The 24,796-nt window shown below is 44.0% G+C and overlaps 1 protein-coding gene across 1 annotated transcript; it reads right to left on the minus strand.

Moving 5' to 3' along the window:
• Positions 1-611: 611 nt before the first annotated feature.
• LOC144762541 (uncharacterized) lies at positions 612-24,497 on the minus strand. The gene is made up of 3 exons (XM_078647773.1): positions 24,194-24,497; positions 23,036-23,918; positions 612-744 (listed from the first exon to the last, which is right to left on the minus strand). Exons 1-3 carry the CDS (start codon positions 24,348-24,350, stop codon positions 612-614), a joined length of 1,173 nt encoding a protein of 390 aa, XP_078503899.1. The 5' UTR covers positions 24,351-24,497.
• Positions 24,498-24,796: the final 299 nt, after the last annotated feature.

A 24,796-nucleotide genomic window follows, 5' to 3' on the forward strand; every position in this document is an offset into this window, starting at 1 on the left:
AGGTTATTTCAGTGGATATACTTGTTGATCATACTTCAGCTTTATTCGGATTCCCTTTAGAATTTGAGAGGTACAGATCTCTTTGCAACATCTTTGTTGTGTGAATTCATGCTATACAATATTCTTTTCCTTGAGAACCTCTACAGAGGTTCTGATATGTTGACACCTTTTTACTTTATTGAATCTAATTTGGGTTTTCCCCATCTGCCACTAGTTAGGGTAGGTTTAGTTAGGAGATTTTGAATTTCCTCATGCATCTTAGGAAAGATGATCACACCTTTCAATCTGATCAGCAGACTTGGTTTCTTATTCTCTGTATTGCGGCTATAGAATTTCTCATTTGCTTTCTGTTATTGAGGATAAATATTGTCCAACGTTTTGGATTTCCATTAGTTATTCTGTATTTTTATACTATATTTCTGAGATTAATTTATATCAGATTGGCTTTCAATTTTTAATAAATCTATACTTAATCTATTTTATTGACTCTGAGCTACACTGTGTAGCCAATTGGGTTGCATTGTAATTCTGGAATTGTATTTGATCCTATCTCCTTGTATTTTTCAGACACCTAGGAAAAGATTTACTGCAGGGTATAGGTAAAAGGTACCCTACAATGGTGCATTAGTAGTTTCTCTTAGTTTACTGGCATCTTGCTGATTCAACATACCTAGAGGATCCAAGTCTATCCAAAAGGAGCCAACCTGCGGTGGAACATTTTTCAATGTGGCAGGGTTGTGTGAACTGTACAAGAGAAAGAAATGGCAGCTCAAATCTCACAGAAAACGTTTTCCTCAGGCCTGGCATCAACAGCGCACTCCCTTATATCTGGGTGTCCTTTAGAGTACCATGGAATGGTAAACAACGTTTACCACAAATTTTTTACAACGCGGTACCTTTACCATGCGTCCGTTACAACGCAAGTCGTTACCACGACTTGCGCTGGAGGGCGCTGTGGGATAAGGAATTTTATAAATTTATATTCCAACACCTTCCCTAGTATCCACGGGGACTGGTGTTGGAATATAAAATTATAAAAATCCTAAATCCACGCCCTCCAACGCAAGTCGTGGTAACGACTTGCGTTGTAGCGGCCGCGTGGTAAAGGTATGCGTTGTTACAACCTGCGTTGTAACAACGTACATCCCCATGGAATACGTTGTAGAACAGAAACAAGCTTGGAGATCTTTAGATTTTTCTTAACCAGCTACTGCTTAAAGAAGTACACTGTCTTTAAAAATAGCACACCATTTCAAGTACTATGCAATTTGATACTGAGTGGCATTGGAAAACAATTGCATGACCATCCTCTAGTGGCCATATCTTGCATGGGTTAATTTTGACTTACAAATCCTGTCTTTGAATTAAAAAGCATTTCCATACATTTTTAAATAAATCCTGATGCCTAAGTCAGATTTACTTAATTGTTCTTTTTGCTGTTAAATTATAATACCTGACAATTTTTTATAAATCAACTGTAAAATATGCACACAGCACAGGATACTTGAAACTGTAATCAATATATTTCCATCTTTAGTAGGAGCTTTGTCTTGTTTATTTGTCATATGTATTGTTTTGGTGGTGTAGTTCATGCACCACACACACTTTTCACTGCAGAAGGCCTTGCAGCTTGTCCAACTCTCCCAAATATCATCTGTAGAATTCTCAATTAAACCATTTTATTTGTATTGTATTGATGCATTTATATAATGCTTCATACTCTATGTGGGGCACTGAAGTACTTAGCTCCGTGGGTAAGAAGATACGTAGTTTAGGGTGTTTGGATGGAAGGGTGTTTTTTTATGTTTTTTGACCCTATGTGGGAAGTGTTTTCATTTGTGCTTGATGACTCCTGAGGTATTGTGTTCTAGATTGCATTTCTTAGTAATGGGGGGTGAAGAGGTGTCAAAGAGATGCACAGTTTATATTCTCAGTCAGATAGCAGCTTTGAACACCTCTGTGGGTCCCTTTACGGCACTTCCTTTGATCATAATCAACTTAGCTGGTTACTGCACAGGGTTGTACAACCTTATATTTTGTTTAATGTTTTTGGTCCTTAGCAGGCATGGTTGGAGAGAGAAATGGTTGTTGAGATATGTTTGGATGGTCTTTGGCACTATCATCCTATATGTAACGCAACTTCTGCTGTTGGGGCTACTCACCTTTCGCCCACACCCTGCTGCCCTGATTGCTCCAGTGACTACCGGGTCTCTTGCTGCATTACAGTCAGGGGGACTGCATTGACCATTGCCTCGCCATAATTACCGCGCCGGTACTACAACTCCCAGAGTACCTGGGCTCGTGTTCACAGCATCATTGGCAGCACCGGGAGGTGCTTAAAAACACCGAGGCCCTCCCGCTGCGCGGGACACACGTGGGCGTGCCCGGGCAAAGCCCAGGCCAAGGGCGGGCCTGTCCACGCCCGTCAGAGCCTGGAGGAGGCCGGGCTGGGCCATTTTATTGACATTTTCACATCCAATCAGAACTGTAAGTTGTGGACTTTTGTACTTGGGACTCACTGGCAAGTGGGGTGCTCGCTTTTGATTGGGCTGAGGAACACAGTTTATTAACATGAGTAAAAGGAAAGTGGGGGATAGGGTGGTGGGCACTCTAAATGCTTTTCTTAATAGGGCTGAGTCAGTCCTAATACATGCAATACAGGCCACAGAGCGTAGGCTCTCACTAGAACCCACACCCTCGAGGGGTGGCTCCTTACCTAGTGCCCAGATACCTCCATCACAGCAGATTATGGAATTGGGAACCACCAACGACATAACTCCCCCCATAAAATAAGTGTTACACCCACGGCCATATCTCCGGCTTCCCCATCAATACAATGCAATTCAAACAGCCCTGTCATGGTAACAACTAGGGGAAGGAAAGCTCCAGTGGGGTCAGGAGCTGAACCACCCACAAAAAAAAGGAAAGGTCGGGGTACTTCCAAACAAACTCCACTGACAGCCATTAAGGAAGCTAGTGGGGCTTTTGTGTTTGGAAAATCGGGGGGAAACACCACGGAGTCTAACTCTGTTGTACAACCACAAATACAGCTTAATCAAGATGAATTGTGTTCCTTACTGGGGAAACAATTAGCAGATTGAACAACGCTTAACCTGTAGTGCCCAAAGGGACTGCGAGCAACATCTTGCGCACGTTAATGTGGAGGCGTATCGCAGTTCTCATGGGGCAATGCGTGACACACAGCGGGTCTGCAAAACGCACAAAGTAGTGGTGAGCAGGTAGAACCAGTGATGAGTGTAGCCTGTTCTCTGCAAACTTGTGTTGCTGAGGGTAGTCTTCCTCCCCGATACAGCAACATAGGGCAACCGCCAATGATAATAGACAACTAGATGAGCGATGTTTAGATGGGGATGCTATGCTACCCAGCCTACATCTTCCACCAGAAGCCACTCCCTACACGGTCATCCTAGCGAATGTACCTGCATTGGCGCCGGGTACACGCAAACTTTGGTTAAAACTCAAGAACAAGGCTCTTCATTTTTTAAGTAAGAAGACTGGGATTCGTCAAGAGCTCTTTGATGAATTTAAAATGGTTTGTCGTGTCAATTGGGTGGGCCACTCCTTTAAATCGCTGGTTGGTGACTGTGTGGTTGTAAGCTTTAGATCACCTCTCTTGGTTCGACATATCCTCGAGTTGGCTGGGCATTTTTTACCTACGGCAGATGGAATTAGATCACTCCCACTTGTTTTTTTTTACAATCATTGGTCTACTCCCAGTAACAGGGTCGCACGGTCCAAAAAATTGTCCTTCAATAGGTTAGATCACCCTATTCAGACTAGCAATCGCTATGAACTCCTGTCAACTCTTGAAGATATAGACTGACTGAGAGGAAGGGCACCAGGGAAGCAGGCATTAGATAGAGAGGTCAATATGACAGTACTGGAGAATCCCTCTAACATCAACTACAGTCAACAGGGAATCGCAGGTCCCTTCTCTCGGAAATCATTGATAAGCGGTTTAGGGAGTGTAAGCATGGGAAGCGAAGGGTGGGGTACCCCTACCACTCCTGAGATTCAACTCCACTTAAGTACACGCAATTTAGGTATTTCGTTAATAATGGAACCTAACACAATTGAGATCCCGACCTATACTGGGAATACTGGTTCTAGGCCCCTGAGGCAGGTCTTGACACTGTCCTCTTGGAATGTTGCTGGCCTTGAAGCGAAAACTGTGTCACCAGATTGGTGCAAATATATAGAGGGCACGGATGTTTGGACATTCCAGGAGACATGGTCTGTAGAAGGAGTGTTCCATGTAGGTTATTTAAACTTCTACAAGGCTCCCATAAGGGGCGAAAGAAGAAGACCCATAGGAGGCCTGACTTTTTGGGTTCATCAATCTGAGGGCGTAAGGATAGATGAGGTTTATATCGACAGCCCCGATATCTGGGCTCTAAGGGAAAGCTCAATAAAGGGCCTTGACTTAACCATCTACAATGTGTATTCGAGAGGACAACCAGGTGGCAGGAGTCGGAGTGTTATTACATTATTAGAAAATTATCTGGATCAGGGTGCTAACACTAGTAGACTGATCATCGTTGGTGACTTTAACACCACCTTTGAACCCTTGGGTATTGAAGATGGAATGCTTAGTGAGGATATAGATGCAGTATGGGGTATCCCTTCACTGGACCTTAATCCCATAAGGAAATGGTCTGAGGCCACCCTTCAATTAAAGGGGCTGTGCCTGGAACGGGGCCTGAGGGCGGCAAATGGCAGGACTAAGTCTGATAGATATGGAGCCATAACCTTTGACAATGGTAGGTACAAAAGTCGCATCGACTATATATTGACCAATGTGGAAATGTGGCCGCTAATCTTGGATATGGAAGTGCAGAGTAGACCTGAAAGCAATCATAATCCTCTTGTTTGTATAATTAATGATAAAAGCTTCTCCTGCTCCCCTGCGTCGGAAGAAGATGGCAGCCATAATATCTTAACTACCTCTAATGATCTAAGAAGTGTTCGGTGATCACGGATAGCAGCCAACGATAGTGATTTTTTACAGATCAGGTCCATGGTTTCAAGGTCCTTGGACAAACTTGTGGCCTGTGAGTCCCAGGTAGTGCTTAATGCTACCATACTGGGAGTTCATACTGACCTATTCAGTGGGCTGAAAGGCTTTTTGATTAAAACCAATCTGCGCAAAAAGGTCAACCCGCCGAAGTTAAGATCATGGTATAATAATTTGTGCAGAACTGCTCATTAAGATCTGGTTGAAGCCATAAAATAAAGGTCTCTAGGTAGTATCAAGCAGTGTAGAGCTTATTACAAATCAGTGCTAAGACAAGCCGAGAGAGAATGGGATGAGGACCCCTGGAAGGATTTGTTAAATGCCTGCCTCGGGAGGAACATGGTACAATTTTGGGAATTACTTAAGTGGGGGAATAACCCGCAGGCCAAAACCCCAGGTAACTATGTTGAGCCCCATCAATGGGTAACCTTCTTTGAATCACAGTTTAGGGTATCACATAGCTTCACGGAAGCCGCCCTGCCTATTCAAGTTGACAGCCCATTGTAGTTTACTAATGGTGAGGTGGAATCTGTCCTGAAAATAATCCCGAGTAGCAAGGCTCCAGGACCTGATTGTATTCCTGCAGATTTATTCAAGCAGGATCATGAGCTATGGGTCCCATATATAAAGCTACTAGCCAATGCTATTGCCCGAGGAGCTCCGATCCCTCCATCCTGGTCCGGAGCAGAGATTATACCAATATATAAGAAGGGAGATCGCTCTGGTCCGGCGAATTATAGGCCCATCAGCTTAATCGATGCCGTGCAAAAGATCGTTGCACGTTTGATCCTGGGCAAGATACAGGTAAGGCTGACGGAAGAGGATATTCTGTCTCCCCTACAGGTCGGGATTTCGGTCCCATATAGGCACCCTAGACCAAGCCTTTAGATTTGTTTTGATCTTCTGGAAAGAGGTCATTTTCGGCGGCGGGATGCTCTTTGCAGCATTCGTGGATCTTAAATCCGCCTTCGATCTTGTCCCTAGGGCAAGGTGTGGGAGGTATTACTTAAGATTGGGATGCCTAAAGAGTTGGTTGCCACCCGAGTAAAATTGCATGAACACACAAATGCACAGGTACGTTGGGGCAAACCAGGTGAGGTCATCAAAAAGTTTGAGGAGAACAAAGGCGTCCGACAGGGGTGTGTGCTGGCTCCCACCCTGTTTCCAATATTCATTAACGGGGTGGTCCAGTACTTTACCAACTACCCCACGGATGCGCCAATGTTGGCCGGCATGAAAGTTCCCCTGCTCATGTTCACGGACGACACTCTGATAATATAAAAAACAAGACAGGGATTACAACTGGCCCTGTCACGGTTTGAGGTGTTTTGCCGCGAGCATGAGCTAGTGGTTTGTGTAGGGAAAACTAAGTTTATGATGCTCCACGGGTCTAAGCCAGTAAAAGCACTAATGGATGGCGTACCCCTGGAGCAGACGGACGTTTTCACCCTACCTGGATGTTACTTTTAATGATAAACTGAGCTGGAAGCCTCAAATAGACACCTTGGCATTAAAACATGCTCAGTTAGCTGGTGCCTTGCTTAAGGAACATAGTTTGTCCCTCTCTAAGCCTATTGCTCCTATAGTTAATATTTATACATCTAAAATCTGCCCAGCAATCCTATACAGAGTCGAACTCTGGGGTTTTACCAACTTATCCCCACTCTCCACAGCCCAGAACAAATTTATGAGATCCATAGTGGGTCTGCCACAATCTTCCCCCAGAATTCCATTGCTTTACGATCTTGGTTGTCAAGCATTGGAAGATGTCGCCCGCTACAGACCACTAGCATTTTGGAGACACCTCTGGACTACTCCAGAGCTCCATCTATAGGCCAGGGCATAGTTGGAAGTCAGGGGGCTAAGTCGTTCCCACAGGATCGCATGGTTCTCTGGTGTCAAATCACTGTTGACTGACATGGGGATGAGGAATCTCTGGGATCACCCCGATATTGCTGAATTTCCATCAAAAAAACTCTTCAAAGCAGCATATTCGGAGCTGATCAAAGTTAAAAGATTCTCTACCCATGTTATCTCCTCATTAACAAGGGATTACCTTGATATCAGGGATGAACCTCATTTGGAGGCCTATTGGGACCTAGTGACGAAACGACTAGATCGTAAGTTACTCCACCAGTTCAGGGTTGGCACTTTACCCTTGAGGTGGCTTACATGTAAGTGGGATATTTCTACTAGAAATAAGTGCCAGTTCTGTAAAGACCAGATAGAAGAGATAGACCACTTTTTATTTGTATGCCCAGTCTACCATAATCCAAGAAGCACCTGGTTGAAACCTGTTTGTAAACTCATGGGCACTCGATCAGCCATGGTAGCAAAGAGATTGTTGAAATCTGACTCCTCCGAATATGCAGTTATAGGAGTAGCTAAGTTCTTGAGCTGGGCATGGGTGTTGCATGCCACAAAGGGGGGTAAAATAAACTCTTTTGGTCCCTGCATTTATTTATTTTTATCACTGCATTGTATAGCTTGTTTTTTAAACAGTATTAATAGCTATTGGCAACCATTGTATGTCCTAAGTCTTTTTGCAGGGTTAAATGTTTAATATAATTTTAACTGATTTTAATAACGACAATGTTAATTTATATGGATGTATTTATTATTGTGATGGTGTAACATTTACGAATTTATATTTTTACTAGCAGCCTGTCCCGACGTTGTCCGGGTATGAATTGCTGCCGGCCAGTGGTATATTGTTTTGTAGGATTTCGTTTTGATAGCATTTCTTATCTGTGACAGGCCTGTGAAACGCTCCGATTCACAGTGCACTGCTGATGCACTTAAGAGTGCGTGTTCAGTTGTGTGTGAACTCGAGTTTCCCTACTATATTTTTCCTTGCAATATTATATAGCGCAAACTCGACAACATGGCATGAGCACAATTTATATTACAGAAGAACACATTCATTTCTGGTAGGCACGGGGAGACAAAGCAATTTGCCTGGAATCACAGGATGTTGAGCTGATGCCGGGATTCAAACGTAGCTCCCCAGCTCTAAAGTTCGCAATTCTAGAACTTGTGGCGGAATGTGTGTCTAAAAGTGTATGTCGGTGCTGGCCATCAATGAGAGAGACCTGTGCATTTTTCAAATGGGTGGTGAAAAACTATGAGTATGTTGCTGGAGATGTGGGCCGCCGTGCCACCAATGTACTTACCGGGGGGAGGGTAAACACCCATTATTCCGCAACTTTCTTTCCGCATACCATCACTCCACATACTTTTATTACGAAAGTACCATGACTCCGCAATACCATTATAACGCATGGCATTACATTTTATATGCTTTTACCACGCATACATTAACAACGAAATTCGTTGTAAATGCATGAATGGTAAAAGCATGTTTTTTTTTAATGTTTGGATAAGGTAAGTATGGGTAAAGGGTTATATGTTTTGGGGTACTGAGGTATATGTTTTGGGGTGTTTGTGTATTTTAAGGGTTCAGATATAGTTTTGGGTTATGGGGTACAGGGGTAGTTTTAGGGTTTAGGGATAGGTATGGGTTTTTGGGGTACAGGGGTATTTTTAGGGTTCAGGGGTAGGTTTGGGTTTTGGGGTACAGGGGTATTTTAAGGGTTCAGGGCTAGGTTTGGGTTTTAGGGTACAGGGGTATTTTTAGGGGTCAGGGGTAGGTTTGGATTTTGGGGTACAGGGGTATTTTAGGGTTCAGGGGTAGGTTTAGGTTTTGGGGTACAGGGTTATTTTTAGGGTTCAGGGCTAGGTTTGGGTTTTGGGGTACAGGGGTATTTTTAGGGTTCAGGGCTAGGTTTGGGTTTTGGGGTACAGGGGTATTTTAGGGTTCAGGGGTAGGTTTGGGTTTTGGGGTACAGTGGTATTTTTAGGGTTCAGGGCTAGGTTTGGGTTTTGGGGTACAGGGGTATTTTTAGGGTTCAGGGGTAGGTTTGGGTTTTGAGGTACAGGGGTATTTATAGGGTTCAGGGCTAGGTTTGGGTTTTGGGGTATAGGGGTATTTTTAGGGTTTAGGGATAGGTTTCGGTTTTGGGGTACAGGGTATATTTATAGGGTTAAGATGGGTTAGTGTTTAAGGGTGTTGGGGTATTTTAAGGAGTAAGGGTGGGTTATGATTATGGGGTGCAGGGGTATTTAAAGGGAGCAGGGTGGGATTAGCACACAATATGAGACATCGCATGAAGGGCGGAACGTACCACACGCCCCCAGCGTTTGTCACGCCCCCCAGCACACGCCCACAGCACAATGCAGACACGCCCACAAGGGACTACTTTGCTGGCACGGTTCTTTTACCTTTTAAATGTATACGGTGGGCGTCTGCATAGCCTATGTCCTTCTGCTGCAACTGCCCTTTCCAACGCTGTATTGGGTGTTGTGATTGGTGCTGTGGTTCCTGAGATTACCCGCCTCAAAGGTTTGGGCTCTCTCTTTATTATATTAGTATGGATAATTTTGGTGTAGTGTTAATGGGTGAAATATGTAATATGGTGTTATTTTGGTATTATTGTCTTTTTATGATGAAGAATCGCAATAAAGACTTATGAAATGGAGTGTCATTGTGAGGTGTACAGAAGCGGTCATAGTGTGTACATATTTGAGACCTGAAGGGGTGGACTGGATTAGAGTCTCTGATTGGCCAGCTGTATGTGCCAGATCTCTTCAGTTATTCCGTGCCTGTTTAGTTGGTGATGCCAGGTTTATTGACTGGTACAGTACTGGGTGATGTACATGAGTTTTTCTTTGTTTTAGAGGCTTAAGCTATGGTTGGCTGCTGACCTCTGAGTGTTGTGGTATTAGTATTAGTGTGGGCCAGAAGGATTACAAAATGAATTAGCATTACAATTTAATACCCAGGCTAACCATAATGCAGCCTTTGTTTATATAGATAGCAGTGTGCTGGTTGGGTTGTTCTCTATCTGTGGGATATAAATTGTAGAAAGAATTTGAAGGTACGATTATCTTTATGGGTTCTCTACCATGTGGGTTGAAAGAGGCAGTTACCTTGAAAATAACTGTTTTCAACTGTCTTCTGAAGTCTATATGCTCCTTAATGGTTGAATTGTGTCTAGTAGTAAGATCCAAAGCTTGGCAGTTTGTACTGAGAAAGTAACTCCTCTTATGGTTTTGTCATGGTTCTGTGGTCCTTTTCATTGAGAGGCTCTGTGGACAGTGCAGAGTACCATGAATGTTGTCCATCTGGCTATGGGTAGCCAGCAGAGAGACTAGAGTTATGAGTACTCTTGGGTGACGACAGGGAAGAAATCTTGTGGCAGCATTTTGGATTAATTGTATTTTGTGCATAAACAATCTCGATGCACCAAGATATAGGCTGTCGGAAAAGTCTGGCCTGGAGATTATGAGTACAAGGATGGCTTGTAATTTTTGCCTATTTCCACCGGCCATGGGGTTGTCTTTGCGGTGTTGAGCTTTAGAGGTTACATATCATCCGTGTGTTTATGGCATGAAGTGAAGGTAGTGAGCAGGTTTTAACTTCTAGACATTTTCTGAGCCATCCATTTTTAGAATGATTTATGTGTGAACTGTATAGTTGTAACATTTAAGGTTGAATGATTTAATCAGATTTGATAAGGTGGGTAGGTAGATGTTATATAATAGTGGGGATGTGATGGACTCTTTAGGGATGCCATGGTGCTGAGTGTACGGAGCTGACATGAAAGGTGGTACGTAAACTAAAACATTTCTCCGTGATAGAAAGCAATTCACTTTAGAGCATTTTCATGTACTTCGAGATGACAGATTGTCTAGTGGTACCGTGTCCTCCGGATTGGAGAGATGCTAGTATGGGTCCAACTCTCAATAGCTTCAAGTCTGATTACTATAGCAGCACAGAGTGTTGAAGTGATTAGGTGGGGGAAGGAAAGGAAGGGCTCAGCAGGGAGGGAGATCTGCAAAAGAAAGCACACAATTACTAACTACTCTGTCCCCTCTATGTAATCTTTAACACACGTATATACATAGAGCAATATTGCAATACCTGTAAAAGAAAAGACAGGCACTTTTAGTTGGCCAGATGATCATATGTCTTTTTTGTTTTGGCCTTACATTTCGTATTGGCATGTACCACTAGGAGAAGAGAAAATAAACCATTCAATATACGTTCTGTTAATCTCATATGGTTCTATTAGCTTTTAGTTTGAGGCTTCTTACATACCCAATTATCTGTGAAGGCAAGAATCACAGGGGAAGTGAGAAATGTCCTTCCTAGGTTCTGACACCAAGCCCCTGTTATTCACAAACAGATAAGCAATACACCAAATAAATATGCTATTCAAAGCATTGCATCTCACACTTGTGGATAAAAAACATCCAAACACAAGTGAACATTCCTTCAGCTTGTGTTGCACCCAAAGAATAAAAGGCCAAAGTTAATTTTATCACCAAGATATGAAAACTTCTGAATGATGGGTGTACTCCAGTTACCAAGGTATAAAAGGAGTTACAGCACTACCAGACACCTTGATACCCAATACCAATGCTGGTGTTCAAGAACCGATAACACAGTCCATAAAGAGTCCTGGACTTGGGGGAAATCCCCACACCAGCTCCCAAATATGCAGCCTCACAAATAAGGAATCAAAGAAAAGCCCAGGCAGGAATAGAGCAGCACCTTTCTGCATGAGTTTTGGAAGAAAACCCGTCAACAGAAAAGAATGAGCAACTGCCAAAAGTTACACTCTGTATTACCGCATCCGTGTGGTGTATACTCCAGAAATACGAGCCGATAGCTCCACAAACAAGGTACGCAGTGCAAAGTGCACCCTTACTGGACCGGGACCCGTTCCCAACCAGTCTGCAAGAATCCTACGAATAATCAGCCGCGTTCAATGACCTGGATCCGATTTATCAGAGTGGCCGCGAGAGAACTTGAACATGCGTGGACATCATTTCCTTAATGCACGGCATGAAAGGAGTCAGTAGTTCCAACTCTGTGTGTCAGTGTTCAATCCGAGCTGTTGGACCTCCTCCGGTGTGACCCAACACAGATTCTTTGTAGTAGCATGTGGTGGTGGACATGCCAAGTGCAACTGAAAAATGTATAGGCAATTGAGTTTTAGGTTATCCCTAATGGATATGAAGAGTGATTCTGTGCCTTTGCCTGGAATGTTGATCGAACAATAAGTAATTTTATTGTGTAATAAGGTGGGTAAATAGTGCTCTTTCAAATATTGTTCCTAACGAATGGTTCCTTTGATATATAGGAGTGTATTATTTTGTGCTGGATGCGTTTAGGGTTTTCTTTTTGAGGAGTGGTCTAAGATAGGAGATTTTCATCTCAGAAAGGAATAAGCTGAGTTCCAGGGACTTATTGAGAAAACATCTAGCTACCTCCCCTGCATATGTTAAGCAAGGGATATCTTTAACGTTTTTGGAGCTGCTGTCTCTGAAGGTGATTCTCATGGTCTGTTTTGATGATAATGTTAAGGGATTCTTTTTCTGAAACAGTACTGTAAGGATATAATCGTGGAAGATTGCTTTAAACTTGTTTCATGTTGGTTGGTTCATGTGCTTAGTGGTGTTGTCTGTGTTCTCCTTTTGGTATTTATATCTTTCAAATGTTTTGGATCAGTTCCAAGATGTTTGCCACAGAAGTCTTGCATATGTGGTGTTTCAGTGTTTAGGCTGCTGGATTGTGGAATTCTGCTAGAATCTTGTGGAGTTCTGCTTCAGTATTTGTGTTAAGTAGTGGTATCTTTTTGTGGTTCTGATGGCTCTTCTGAAGGATCTGTTATAGTGGTGTAGTGTGATTTTGTCTTTTTCGTCTCTCCGTTGGACTTTATTTCTTGATTATGATCATTAGATTACATACTAAAATGAAACAGCAACAAACATGTCGAGCACTTTTCTGTGTGCACCCCCAGTGATGGACTTCATTAAATCTTTCTCCACTTCCCACCAGACCAGATGTTCAGAGTATTCAGCATGAACTCTTGTAAAACCTCTAAACTGAGCTGATTCAACTAACGTTTCTTATTCACACAAACCGTTCACAACAGCTAGTCTTTATTTGTGAAATATATATATAGGTTTCCTTTCCTTACTGGGTGATTCCAATAAAGAGTCATAGACAATTCATTCACACTGTACACATTAAATGTACATAATACTTTTTCGAGGTTAACTACACAATGACAGACAATACTATGGATGTTTTCTAATGTATGAACCATGTCATGCATTACACCATGACTCACTATGGCCGTTTGTATAATGGATTAATAAATGAGTTTAAAAATTGCATACTGTTTCCTACATTATGCTTCAGTCCCACAGGAAAATACATCAACCATCAAAATATCTCACATTTATATCAGAAAAGTCGTGATGCTTGTATAAATAGCTCATGTCTAAAAAGACTTGTTAGATAGACATTCCGGCAGGTTACGGACAGAGCACTTTGGTTGATAATGTCCTTCAGACTACACAGCACATTCTTTTCTCACATACCTTCCACTGCACAACAAATGGAAAATGTTAGTCAAACCACATACCAAACTCATGCACACAACAAGCCGCCAAATCACAGAGGTAGCTAAGCACATTCACCCCAAAGGCACACTCAAACCTCAAAGAATGCAAATCACTGAACAATTGGAAAACGTTTATATATAGAGAGCCATGTCCCCAAGCACAAACACATTTCTGTAACAGACAAACAATGGCAATTAACATTGTCATCTGTTCAAGCTACATAAAGGAAACCTGTTCAACCTCATAAAGAAAAATGATGCATCAAAGTTCCACATCACTCGTATCCATAGCATAGTGAGCATTACATCGAGCAATAGTACACTTTTGAGGCACAAACACATTGAAAGTATACAGTAATATCAGCCAACTGAAGTGCCAGAGCTTAGTGGAAGGTATATAGCAAGAATACCAATTCAAAAATATTTAGTTACATAAATAGCAGGTCAAAAATATTGTCACTACATAAATATCGAGTGACAAAATATAGAAAGTAAGAATATATTTTTTGCTTGATATTGTCTTTAAAAATATAATTGTATGTAATATTGTTTACTTTAATGGAGTTGTAATAAATAATTTTTATGTATTTAATATATTCTAGTTACATTAATGTTTTATATTTTGTACATATACTTCGCCGAGAGGAAATGACCGTGGGTTTCTGCTGCGCTCTTTCCTATGCAGCCCTGCATTCTATGAGGACAACGAGGACAACAAGGATTGAATACCGGGCAAACTGAGGGAGACTGCCACATTCTTCCCCGCCTGCCGGACTGCCGCGAGGACTACGTGTCCCAGCAGCCCTGCGCCTGGGACACCTGAGGCACATTTGGCCACTCCCACAGTTTGTTTATGACTGACCCTAACACCCGCTTTGCGGAACGCGAGCAGGCGCGTGCCGGGTGAAGCCTGGGCCAAGGGCGGGCCCATTTGAGCCCGTTAGAGAAGCTTTGTGGACGGGACGGGCCCCCCCTTTCATCAGTAAATAAAGGTTAGTGCACATGTTGTAGACTGGCAGTTGTCACATAATTAGTACCTATACGCAATAACTACTGCAAGTGATTACTGCAATGGCCGCTTCCCAGCCCACTATTGCAATGACTACCTCCAAGGCTGGGAAGGGTAGGAAGTCTATCAATGGTGGGTCAATAGTTGGTACCCTGGACCAATTTCTCACGAGGGCATCATCTGTGTTGGCCCACGAAATTGAACTGACCAAAGGGAGGCTATCCATGGACCCTGCCTTCGACAAACTGTCATCTATGGGTATGCTGGTATACGCCCTGTCGCCAAGGGTCAGATTCTGCTCTGCCTGGTGCTACTGGAGAGGGGAGAAATGTATCACAAGTTGTTGAAGGTCCGCCTACTGCCCTTGCTTTCACGGACGCTGCTTTAGCCACCCAAAGTACATCTAATCACAATCATGAGCACTCAGGATCATCGACTCCAAGACCAAAAACACGATCCAAATATAGCTCTAAACCGGGGGTTTTAAATTTGGCAGATGATCCGATCCCAAAAAGGAAGCGAGGGGGTGCCCCTCTGAAAAACAGGTAAGTGAAAATACTGAAACGCAACATTGCGGGGGAGAGTCAAATTATAAGATCACCAAACAGCGCTGTCGCAGGCCTGCCCATTGTACAAGCGATTACGCCTACAACGAGCTTCAGTGATGTGGGCCCTACTGAGCTGGGAGCAGTCTTTTGGACTAAATTAGAACTTATTTTCACAAAGACTTGTCTCCCTATTTACGATAGACTCACTATGATAGAAACCAGACTTACACATCTTGAATCATTGGTGGATCCTGCCCAGGCACAGGGTGGATTAAGGGGCACAGGGGTGAATGGAAACCAAGATAGGCTGCAACCTAACAGCGATGGTCATCATCCCGTCCTGTCTACTATGACTGATTTATCTGATTCATCTCTTGCTGCTGCAGTAGCAAATGACCCGTTACCCCAAACAAGCAACCCTGCAATTAAAAACAATGTAATGACCAGTAGCGGGGAGACTGGGGTTGGGAGCGGAACTAAGAACCGACAAGCCAGACCAAATAGTAATATCCCCCATGATGTGCCAACTAAAGCTTCACCATGCATAGATCTCCCCCCTGAGTCCTTACCCTATGTGGTGGTGCTTGCAGGGGTCCCAGCTTTGAGCGAGGGAAAAAAGGAGGTTTATAGCGAACTTAAAAACAAATGTATCCAGTGGCTTAATCACAATAGGTCACTTCCTTTGCAGGTATCTGGCGAAATTTTGTTCGCCAGACGAGTGGATTGGGTGGGATCTTGGGAAAAAAATATTTTCGGAGATTGCGTTATAATTAATTTTAGGAATAAACGTGCTGTGGAACATATCCTCAACTGCGTCCCAGCTTGCTCAGCAACGCAAATTCAACCCTTACATCTATCCTACTTTTATCCCATTTCTCACAATATTCCCAGTGGTTACAGAGGAGGACAGCTCTGCGGGCCCAGGATACTCTGTTCTGTAGTGCTCAAGTGGGGGAGGCAAACTGGAAGGGAGTCAATACCTATATTCCCATTTTGGCTAGCTTTGCCCAATTTAATAGATTCAGCACCCTGGATCAAATAGATTGACGGGCAGGGCTCACCAGTAGTTAGAGAAGGATTTGGTGTAAATGATTGTAATATTCCTATAACTATTCAGCAGGAGGGGGTATTTGCATGGGAGGAAACCATGGTTAATGAGGGGTGTGTTATGGGGAGTAACCATGAGGCTACTTTGTATGGAGCGTTATCTCTAGCAACACAGGCGGGTGTCGGCTGTGTCCAAACTTTGTTGTCAAAGGGAAGGGTCCTGGAAAGAGACCAAGGGGGCAAGTGGCCATCTTGTGATAGTGGAGGAGAATTTTGTGAAGTCCCACTCGTTGGGGCAACTAGTTGTCCGAGGGTGCAAGGTGAATCAATGGTTGGTGTGAGTAGTGGAAACATTAAAATTCCCTCCTGGAATTTGGCTGGGATTAAAAACAAATTATCTTCCCCTCATTGGGGTCTGTTTGTAGGAAAGTGCGATATCTGCCTATTACAGGAGATGTGGGCGCTGGAAGAGATCTCGATGGGCGGTTTTGCCACCTTTAGTATACCGGCTGTAACAAAGGGACGGGTTGACCATCGGGTGGTTTAAGCACATGGGTGGGCACACATTTGGGTACTAAAGCAGTCCATTTACCAACTAATTTACCCGATGTTCAATGTGTCCTCCTAGCGCTCCCAGATTCCACACAAATTGCCCTACTTAATATTTACTCGAGGCCTATGCAGAGTGGGCAAGAATCTGGAACTATCGATGAACTGAGGCAGTTCATCACGACCATTGATCCAGCAGTTATCCTAATAGTAGGTGGTGACTTTAACTGCCAATTTGAGCCCCTTACCAATGCAGGTTTAGACAGATTAGATGGATTAGCTGATGAGAACCAGTATTGGTGCATCCCTGAACCACAGATTGCACCAGTCAGAGCATGGAAGCCGCTAGTTCTTCAAATAAACTCTCTTACCCTTTCAGCGTCTTTGAGGGCTTGTAATGGGAGGAAAAACTCAGATAGACCTGGTTCCTCAAAGTTAAATAGAGAGGGGCAAAATTCCTTTATTGACTATATTTTGGTCAAACTTAGAACCTGGGATAGAGTTCTGGATTTCCAGGTTTATCCGAGGAAAAGACAGTGACCACGATGCCCTGGTTATGACATTGAAACCAGGAAGTCTGGGCTTTTCAAACATCAACGGGCATCCCACGCACTTTGGATGGTTTTGCTGCTTTTTGTGCACTGAGAGGGCTAGAGATAAATTTAGCTAAGACAAAATGTATGATTTTTAATCCCCCAGGCAGACTCGCCCAAATCCACTTTTGAATGGAATTCCACTGGTAAAGACCTTCGAGTACCTAGGCATCATTCTGACAGAACATTTTGACTGGGGTACTCAGTCAGCCAAGGCTGCTCTTAGGTTAACCCAAGTGGCGGGGGGATCTCAAAAGTGCACAGAATGTCCGAATTCAAGCCAGCTGCCCCGGTTATAGAAATTTACAAACTACAGGCTAGAGCGGACTCTATGTATGGGGCAGAACTTTGGGGACACCAAAGTTCATCTAATCTCATGAAGGTAGAACACACCTTCATGAGGAACTTATTGGGTCTTTCCGTTAGCACACCGCTTGTGCCCCTACGTATGGACTTGGGGGTAGTCCCTATCAAGGAGGAAGTAGCTTCACGGTCTCCTATTAAAATGAATTTTTGGAGGTTTGGGCAACACTGAGAATAAAGAAAACCCCATGGCTCTCACATATTAAGGCAGTTAGCACTAAGATTGGCTTACCCGAGCTCTGGGATACTCCTGAAGTAACTTGCCCAGTGTTATCTAGGGCAGAGTTGGTTCATACTTATAGGCACTATAACTTACTGTCTCTTCACAGGTGCCCCACAGTGGGAAGACTAACGGCAGAGTTCCTCCAAGTAAAAATGGAACCAAAAAAGGAGGATTTCTTAGATTTGATTTATCCTCCATTGGCAAGGAAACTCTATATGCAATTTAGGATTGCTAGTCTTCCGCTTAGGGCATTTACTAATAAATGGAATACTAGTGAGAACACCGTGTGCCCAGCATGTAAATATAATCTTGAAGATGAACTCCACGTCCTTTTTTTCTGCCCAGCCTACCAGGCCACACGGAAATGTTTCTTGATACCAATATGTAGAAATCTAGGGTTCAGACAGTGCGCTCAAGCCTTTAGAGTCTTAAAGCATGATACCCACCCCCCATTGTCTTTGCTGTTTCACGGTTTTTAATTGGCATGTGGCATAGACGTAGAAAATGTATCTAAAGTCTCATTGGCAAATAGGATTCTGTATTAATTGTAATTCCTCGATAACTATCATTGTTTAATTCGTTTTTAGATAGTTGATTCTCTGTTGCATATATGGTATTTATTTTTTAACCTCTGTGCGTTTTATCTATTTTATCTGCACTTTTATGGTCCTTTGTGACCCGAAATAAAGTTATTGAATGCATTTTTATTGTGCAATTAGAATATTTTAAAATTCAATTATAAACTTATTTTTAAGTAGCTGGTTGTTGAGTTTGTAAGAGAATAGCGAGGGCAGTTTCTTAAATTATAACCTATTGTTTTTCTTAATTTTCAGCTAGCTTTTATATTAAATAAATATGTAATTGCGCTGATCAATTATGAAAACTGATTAATTGGTTACTTGTTATTTTATTTTTGAAGTGATTTTTGTGAATTTTCATTTATATTTTATTTTGTATAGTTAAATGAATAATTTATATTTCAGTTACGGGTTGTTGGTTTGTGGGGGAATAGGATGCTATGCTCTTTAAACTATAATTTTTATTTAGAATCATTTATTAATTACATATTTAGATGTTAATTAATAATGTCAGATTTTTAATTGAGCATTTTTTGTGTAATTTCTAGTGAAATAGTAAAATTTTCAAAATGTACTGAATTTTCTTAAAATTATATTTATTATATTAAATTAATATTTAAGGTTATTAGAGTGTTATTTATACTTATTACAATTTTCGTGGGGTTTGAGTTTATTTGGGTAGTAGAGAGAGAAGTGCACTTTTGTTTTACTTTGTTATTGTTGTATGAGTCATTTTTAATTTTTACCTGTAATTTAAGGTATTTATATGGTATACATTACTATTTTGAATATGTTGTAATAATTTAGGTTGTTAAGTATTTAAATATTATTTTAAAAATTATTAAGATTTGGAATAGTCTATGTAACCAATTCTAAGTCCCATACTTCTCCTAATTTTGATTCCGTTAGAGTGGGAATAGTAAATGTAACCCCTCCAAAGTCCAACACTTTCGCTACTGTTATTTTGATTGCTTTAGAATAGTAAATGTAACCACTCCAAAGCCCAATACTTTAAATGTAACCCTTCAAAGTCTAACACTTCCTTACTGTTGCACAGATTGCAGTGGAAATAATAAGTCTAACCCCCTCTAAATTCCAACATTTGCCCTACTGTATTTTTTAGATTAGACTGGCAATGTTAAATCAAAACCCTCCAAATTGCAACACATTCCCTGCTTTTACTTAAACTGGAGGGGAAATAGTAACTCTAACCCCTCTAAAGTCCAACATTTTTCCTGCTTTTGGTTACCGTGGTGTGGGTATACTATGTCTAACCCCTCCAAGCTCCAATAATGTTCCTACATTTGCTTAAATAGGAGTTAGATTACTTATTCTGATTCCTTTGAAGTCCATCACTTTTGATAACGTTGTTTATTTTTGACAGTTGTTGTTGTACCTGGCTCTCTCTGCAGGGTCACCCACAAACATGTTGCTTCCTCCTTTTGTTTTTCTGCTGAATTCTTATTTGTTGGCCATAGAATTCTGTGCACTTTACCACTGCTAATGAGTGCTAATGTGCCTGTGTTCATTCCCCTTAGCAAGGTTTGATTGGCATATACCTAAGGGAGTGTAAATTTAATGCTACCAGTGGGCCTGCAGCACAAACTGTGCCACCCTTATAAGTAGCATCTTAAAGCATGTCCCAGACCTGCAACTATAGCCTGAATGTGGTGTCACACTGCCTTGAAATTTATACCCCCTTGCCAAGCCTTACAACTCCCCTTTTATTACATATAGATCACCCCTAAGGTAGGCGCTAGGTAGCCCATACTAAAGTATACAAAAGTGATGGATGGGCTGCATGTATGAATCTCATCCACTGGTAATTACTCAGGGCCCCATCTCAATTCAGTGATATTTTGCACACCATGCCACCTCAGTTTGGGCCCATCTATTTGCAAATCCATCTTGACTCTGCTCCAATGAAAATAGTCCAGCCCGAACTGCCAAGCCAGGTCCTCCCTGAACCAGAAAACAAGCTGTTCAGGGTTGATCTCACCCTTAATTATGGGCTCATCAGCCGGATACAGCTTGGTTCCAGTGACACAGTGCATATGGGAACCAGGTCTGAGCATACCCATCCCACTTGGGGCGACACATTAAATTATGCAAATAGTTGGTGATCATTTTCCACAAAGTATTTCACAGTGATCATTTTCCACAGAGTATTTCACTTCCACATTTAACACGGCAGGCCCACTCTGGGACTAATACCAAGCACATTCCTCAAAATTTTTAAATGAATAGAGTGAACAGTTATTCTCTGCGTTGGTCGATGGTGGAATCTCTAGAAATTACAAAGAAGGTGGTGACTAAGAGTAAATCCACCATTGCGGCCAGTTCAGAAGAAAATGCAACACATGAAGGAGATTTTACCTCTTTGCAGCATATCACAGTAGTCATAAAAGAGGCTCTAACTGTAAATTAAACAGGAATATAAAAGGGTTGTTTCATATAAAATGTACCCGGGCCTACGCTAATCTAAAATTGGTGACCCATAAAGTTCCTAGAAATTTGCCTGACATAAGACAGGCAAGTAGGGCCTATAAACATGTGTCTAAGGGCCCGATGTAGGTAGGCCGTTACCGATCGGTAACGGCCGAAAATACCGAATCTGGGCCCTTACCGATCGGTATACTGGCATCGAGATGTAGGGCACAAAAAAAAGTACAAATGGGAGCGAAAACCGAATCGGAATGATTACCGAATGTAAAAGAATGCGATACGTACATACCGAAAATCGGATACAGTACGAATCGGTAACACACCGAATCGGATGCAAACACCGAATCGGTGCATGTACCGAATCGGTAGTGACACCGAATCGGACATAAGCCGAATCGGTGCATGTACCGAATCGGTAGTGACACCGAATCGGACATAAGCCGAATCGGTGCATGTACCGATTCGGTAGTGACACCGATTCGGACATAAGCCGAATCGGTGCATGTACCGATTCGGTAGTGACACCGAATCGGACAGAAGCCGAATCGGAGAACCTACCAATTCGGTAGATTCACCGATCGGGAAAATCCCCGCTTCGGACAGATGGGGAGATGTAGGGAGACACAGAAACACCGATTTTGGCTCAAAATCGGTAGAATCCACTCGGAAATTACCATGGATTACGATCAGGTGGTAACCAACTCCAACCCATAAAAACAGCCCCAAAATGCATTGCAACTTGCAGGATGGCAGCTTTTTATGTCATAGCGAGGCGGCTACGGCTACAGCAGCAAGGAGAGAGGGAATGGCAAAGAGAGGAGCAGGTATACAGACAACGTATCACCCTGGTCATGCTGACAGATGCAGAGATCCTACAGCGGTACAGGCTGGACTCAGAGACCATCACAGACCTCATTAGGGACCTCCAACCCCTGTTGCAGCACCCCACCCCAAGGGCACACGCAATCCCTGTGCAGGTGCAGGTGCTATGCTGCCTACACCTGCTGGCGTCTGGCAGCTACCAAAGTGTAGTCGCTGTGGCAGGAGGGGTGACCCAGAGCAGCCTGTCAAGGTTCTTCCACAAGTTCCTTGATGCCATGATCCAGAGGATGGCCCACTACATTTCCTTCCCTGCAACCCAGGCAGAACTTGTACAGACCAAAGCAGACTTTTACCAGATGGCAAGATTCCCCCACATCATTGGCTGCATAGACGGCACACACATTCCGATTTGCCCACCATCTGACACAGAATACATCTACCGCAATCGGAAGTCCACTCACACCATCAACGTACAGGTGATCTGCAATGCGAAATGCATCATCACAGACCTGGTAGCAAAATTTCCGGGTAGTACCCACGACTCCTACATTTTCCAACAGAGCGGCATCTATGCACGGCTGATGGCTGGGGAATTTGGAGAAGGATACCTCCTAGGTGAGACACATCATCAGCCCCCCATAACCAAAAACAGCAAAGTGAAATACATGTATGCATGTAAGTAATTTTACCCCTTTTCCTTCTAGGCGACAGTGCATATGCCCTCCGTTCATTCATTCTCACCCCCTACCTCAACCCCTCTACACCCAGCCAAAGGAGGTATAACCGTGCCCACAAAAGCACCAGGAATGTTGTGGAAAGGACATTCGGCATCTGGAAAAGCAGGTTTAGATGCCTGCACAAGAGTGGAGGTGCAAGGCAGTACACCCCCATCACCTGTTGCAAAATCATAGCTGTCTGTGCAATGTTACACAACCTTGCGGTGAAGAAGGGCACTGAGGTGGAGTTGAGTGACTACGAGGACCATGATGACGACGAAGCTGTGCCACTAACACAGCCAGCTGGGGTGTGTACGCCAAGTGATGGGAGACATAGACGTGAGGAGATAACAGCAAACTATTTCTGAGTGAGTAAAAATGCACAGACAGGTGAATGGTTGTGTTGAATAAGCAATTTTTAATACTGTTGCTACACAGTTACTGCACTGATGTGCAACAAAACAAAGGTGTAATGTCAATGAAAACAAAAGTCTAGGGTCCAGGTTGCCTCACCCGCCCTTGCTAGGCTATTTCTTTGAGCGCTTTGCAGCCCCACTGTGGTGTCCCTCACCCCCTTCAGAATGACCAGCGGCATCTGCGGAGCGCCTGGTGCTCCTGCGTGGCTCTGACGCAGCGCTGGCCGGGCTGCTGTGGCTGCTGCTGTCCCCAGCATCCCCCAGGTCCAGGGCAGGATTTGCGGCAGTGTTAGAGATGATCAAGGCCTCCATTGCTGTCGTGATGCGGGCCATTCCCCTTGTCAACTCTGCGGTATTTTGAGCGAGACTAGACTCCATGTTGGCACCACGCTGACAGAGTTGTGCCGTTGCTGCAGCAAGGCGGCTCAAGGAGCGGTTCTGCACCCGGGCATCCCGCCTGCGCACCACCTCTTGCTCCTCCATTCTGCCACATAACTGTGTGATGGCAGTGGTTAGCCTGCCTAAACCTGCTACTGCCTCCTTGTTGGAAGCCACAAAGGCCTGAAATCCTTTCACCATTTCCCCCATCTGCAGGTTGTGCTGCAGGAGCTGGCGTTGGCATGCCATGATGGATTTCGCCTGCTGCCTTTGGATCTTCACCATATTGCCTTCGAGGCCCCGGAACACACTGGCCTCCCGTGCTGGGTCTGCAGTGGTGGGAATGGCACGGCGCCGGGTACTGCTGCTGCCCGCCTGCTGCGTGGGCTGGGGTGCCACTGGTGGGGGTGTGGTGCTGGCCGGGGCCTGAGCCCCTGCTCCCAGGACAGGGTGTACTGGAGCCACAGTGGCAGGAGCTGGTGTAGGTGGAAAGAGCTCCCTTGTCGGGGAGTTCTCTGGGGAGAATTGCAAGGAGGGTGTGCTTTGCATTTGTGGGGAGTGAAGTGCATCAAAGTCAATTTCCAGGTCTCCCTCAATATCCAGGCCTATGGTGTTTTCCTCCTCCTCCTCGGCAGCCTGACTCGTGCTCGGCCCTGCGAGTGCAGTGGTAGATGGTGCTGCTGCCTCCTTTGGCAGTGTTTGTCCGCCTGATGGTGCCCCTAGGTACAAAGAAGCATTTGTAAATAGAGTACCGATGTATTACAGTCAGTACAATTAAAGCATTCCACATGTCCTAGCATCTCCGTAGAATGTGTTCCACTGTTTCATGTCTTGTGATTCTGCACTGCCATATTTTGATACCTACTGCTGACTGGATGTACCATGATGCTTGTCTCTTGTATGTTGGTTGCAGTACTGTGCTGGGGTTTGGCTATGCATTGTGTCTAATGGGGAGGTGTCTGGTAGGGTGTGTCCTGATGCGCATGCCTCTTACCTGTAGCTGTAGCTCTGGCTGAGCTGTCCAGGGTCCCAATTCCGGTCACGCTCTCCCTCTCAATGGTGCTGGAGACCAGTTCCTCCAGCTCGGTGAGGGGTGGCGCCGGGTTCCTGCCACCACCAGTGACTCCAGCCTGCTTCTGGATCTCTGCCATCTTCCGTTTGGTCAGGCTGCGGATGTCGTAGAAGCGCTTCTTCAGCTCATCCAGGGACCTGGGGGTGACACCCACAGCGTTGACCTTCTGACCGATATCGCTCCAGAGCCTCCTCTTGGTGCATTCTGGCACATTGAGGGACAGCCTTCCGAATAGCTGCCGGTGCACCCTCACCACCTCCTCAACCAACACCTGCAGCTCGGTGCTGCTGAACTTAGGCTTCCTCTTCTGGCTGGACTTCTGGCTCTCACTCTGGTTTGCCATCTTGGTCTGAACAGTTCACTACCTCCTACTCCCACTGCTGCTAACTGTGACTGCTCAGCTCAGGCAGGCTCTCCAGAAAGTTCTTAATTGGCTGCACCTGCCAGGGTTGCCACTCCCTGTTTGGGAGGGGGAGGGGGAGCCACCTCATTGGCTGAAGCGGCTTTAACCGAATCGGCTATCTC

This window comes from Lissotriton helveticus, chromosome 6 (assembly GCF_964261635.1).
Source record: "Lissotriton helveticus chromosome 6, aLisHel1.1, whole genome shotgun sequence".
NCBI lineage: Eukaryota > Metazoa > Chordata > Amphibia > Caudata > Salamandridae > Lissotriton > Lissotriton helveticus.

What these genes read in the sequence shown, in the direction of transcription:
- LOC144762541 (XM_078647773.1), bottom strand. Translation starts at nt 24,350, where the DNA reads ATGGCAGAGATCCAGAAGCAGGCTGGAGTCACTGGTGGTGGCAGGAAC. An exon ending in AGCCAGAGCTACAGCTACAG is followed by an intron (nt 23,919 to 24,193) that starts GTAAGAGGCATG and finishes CTTTGTACCTAG; the next exon opens with GGGCACCATCAGGCGGACAA. An exon ending in AGCAGCCCGGCCAGCGCTGC is followed by an intron (nt 745 to 23,035) that starts GTCAGAGCCACG and finishes TCTCTTGTACAG; the next exon opens with TTCACACAACCCTGCCACAT.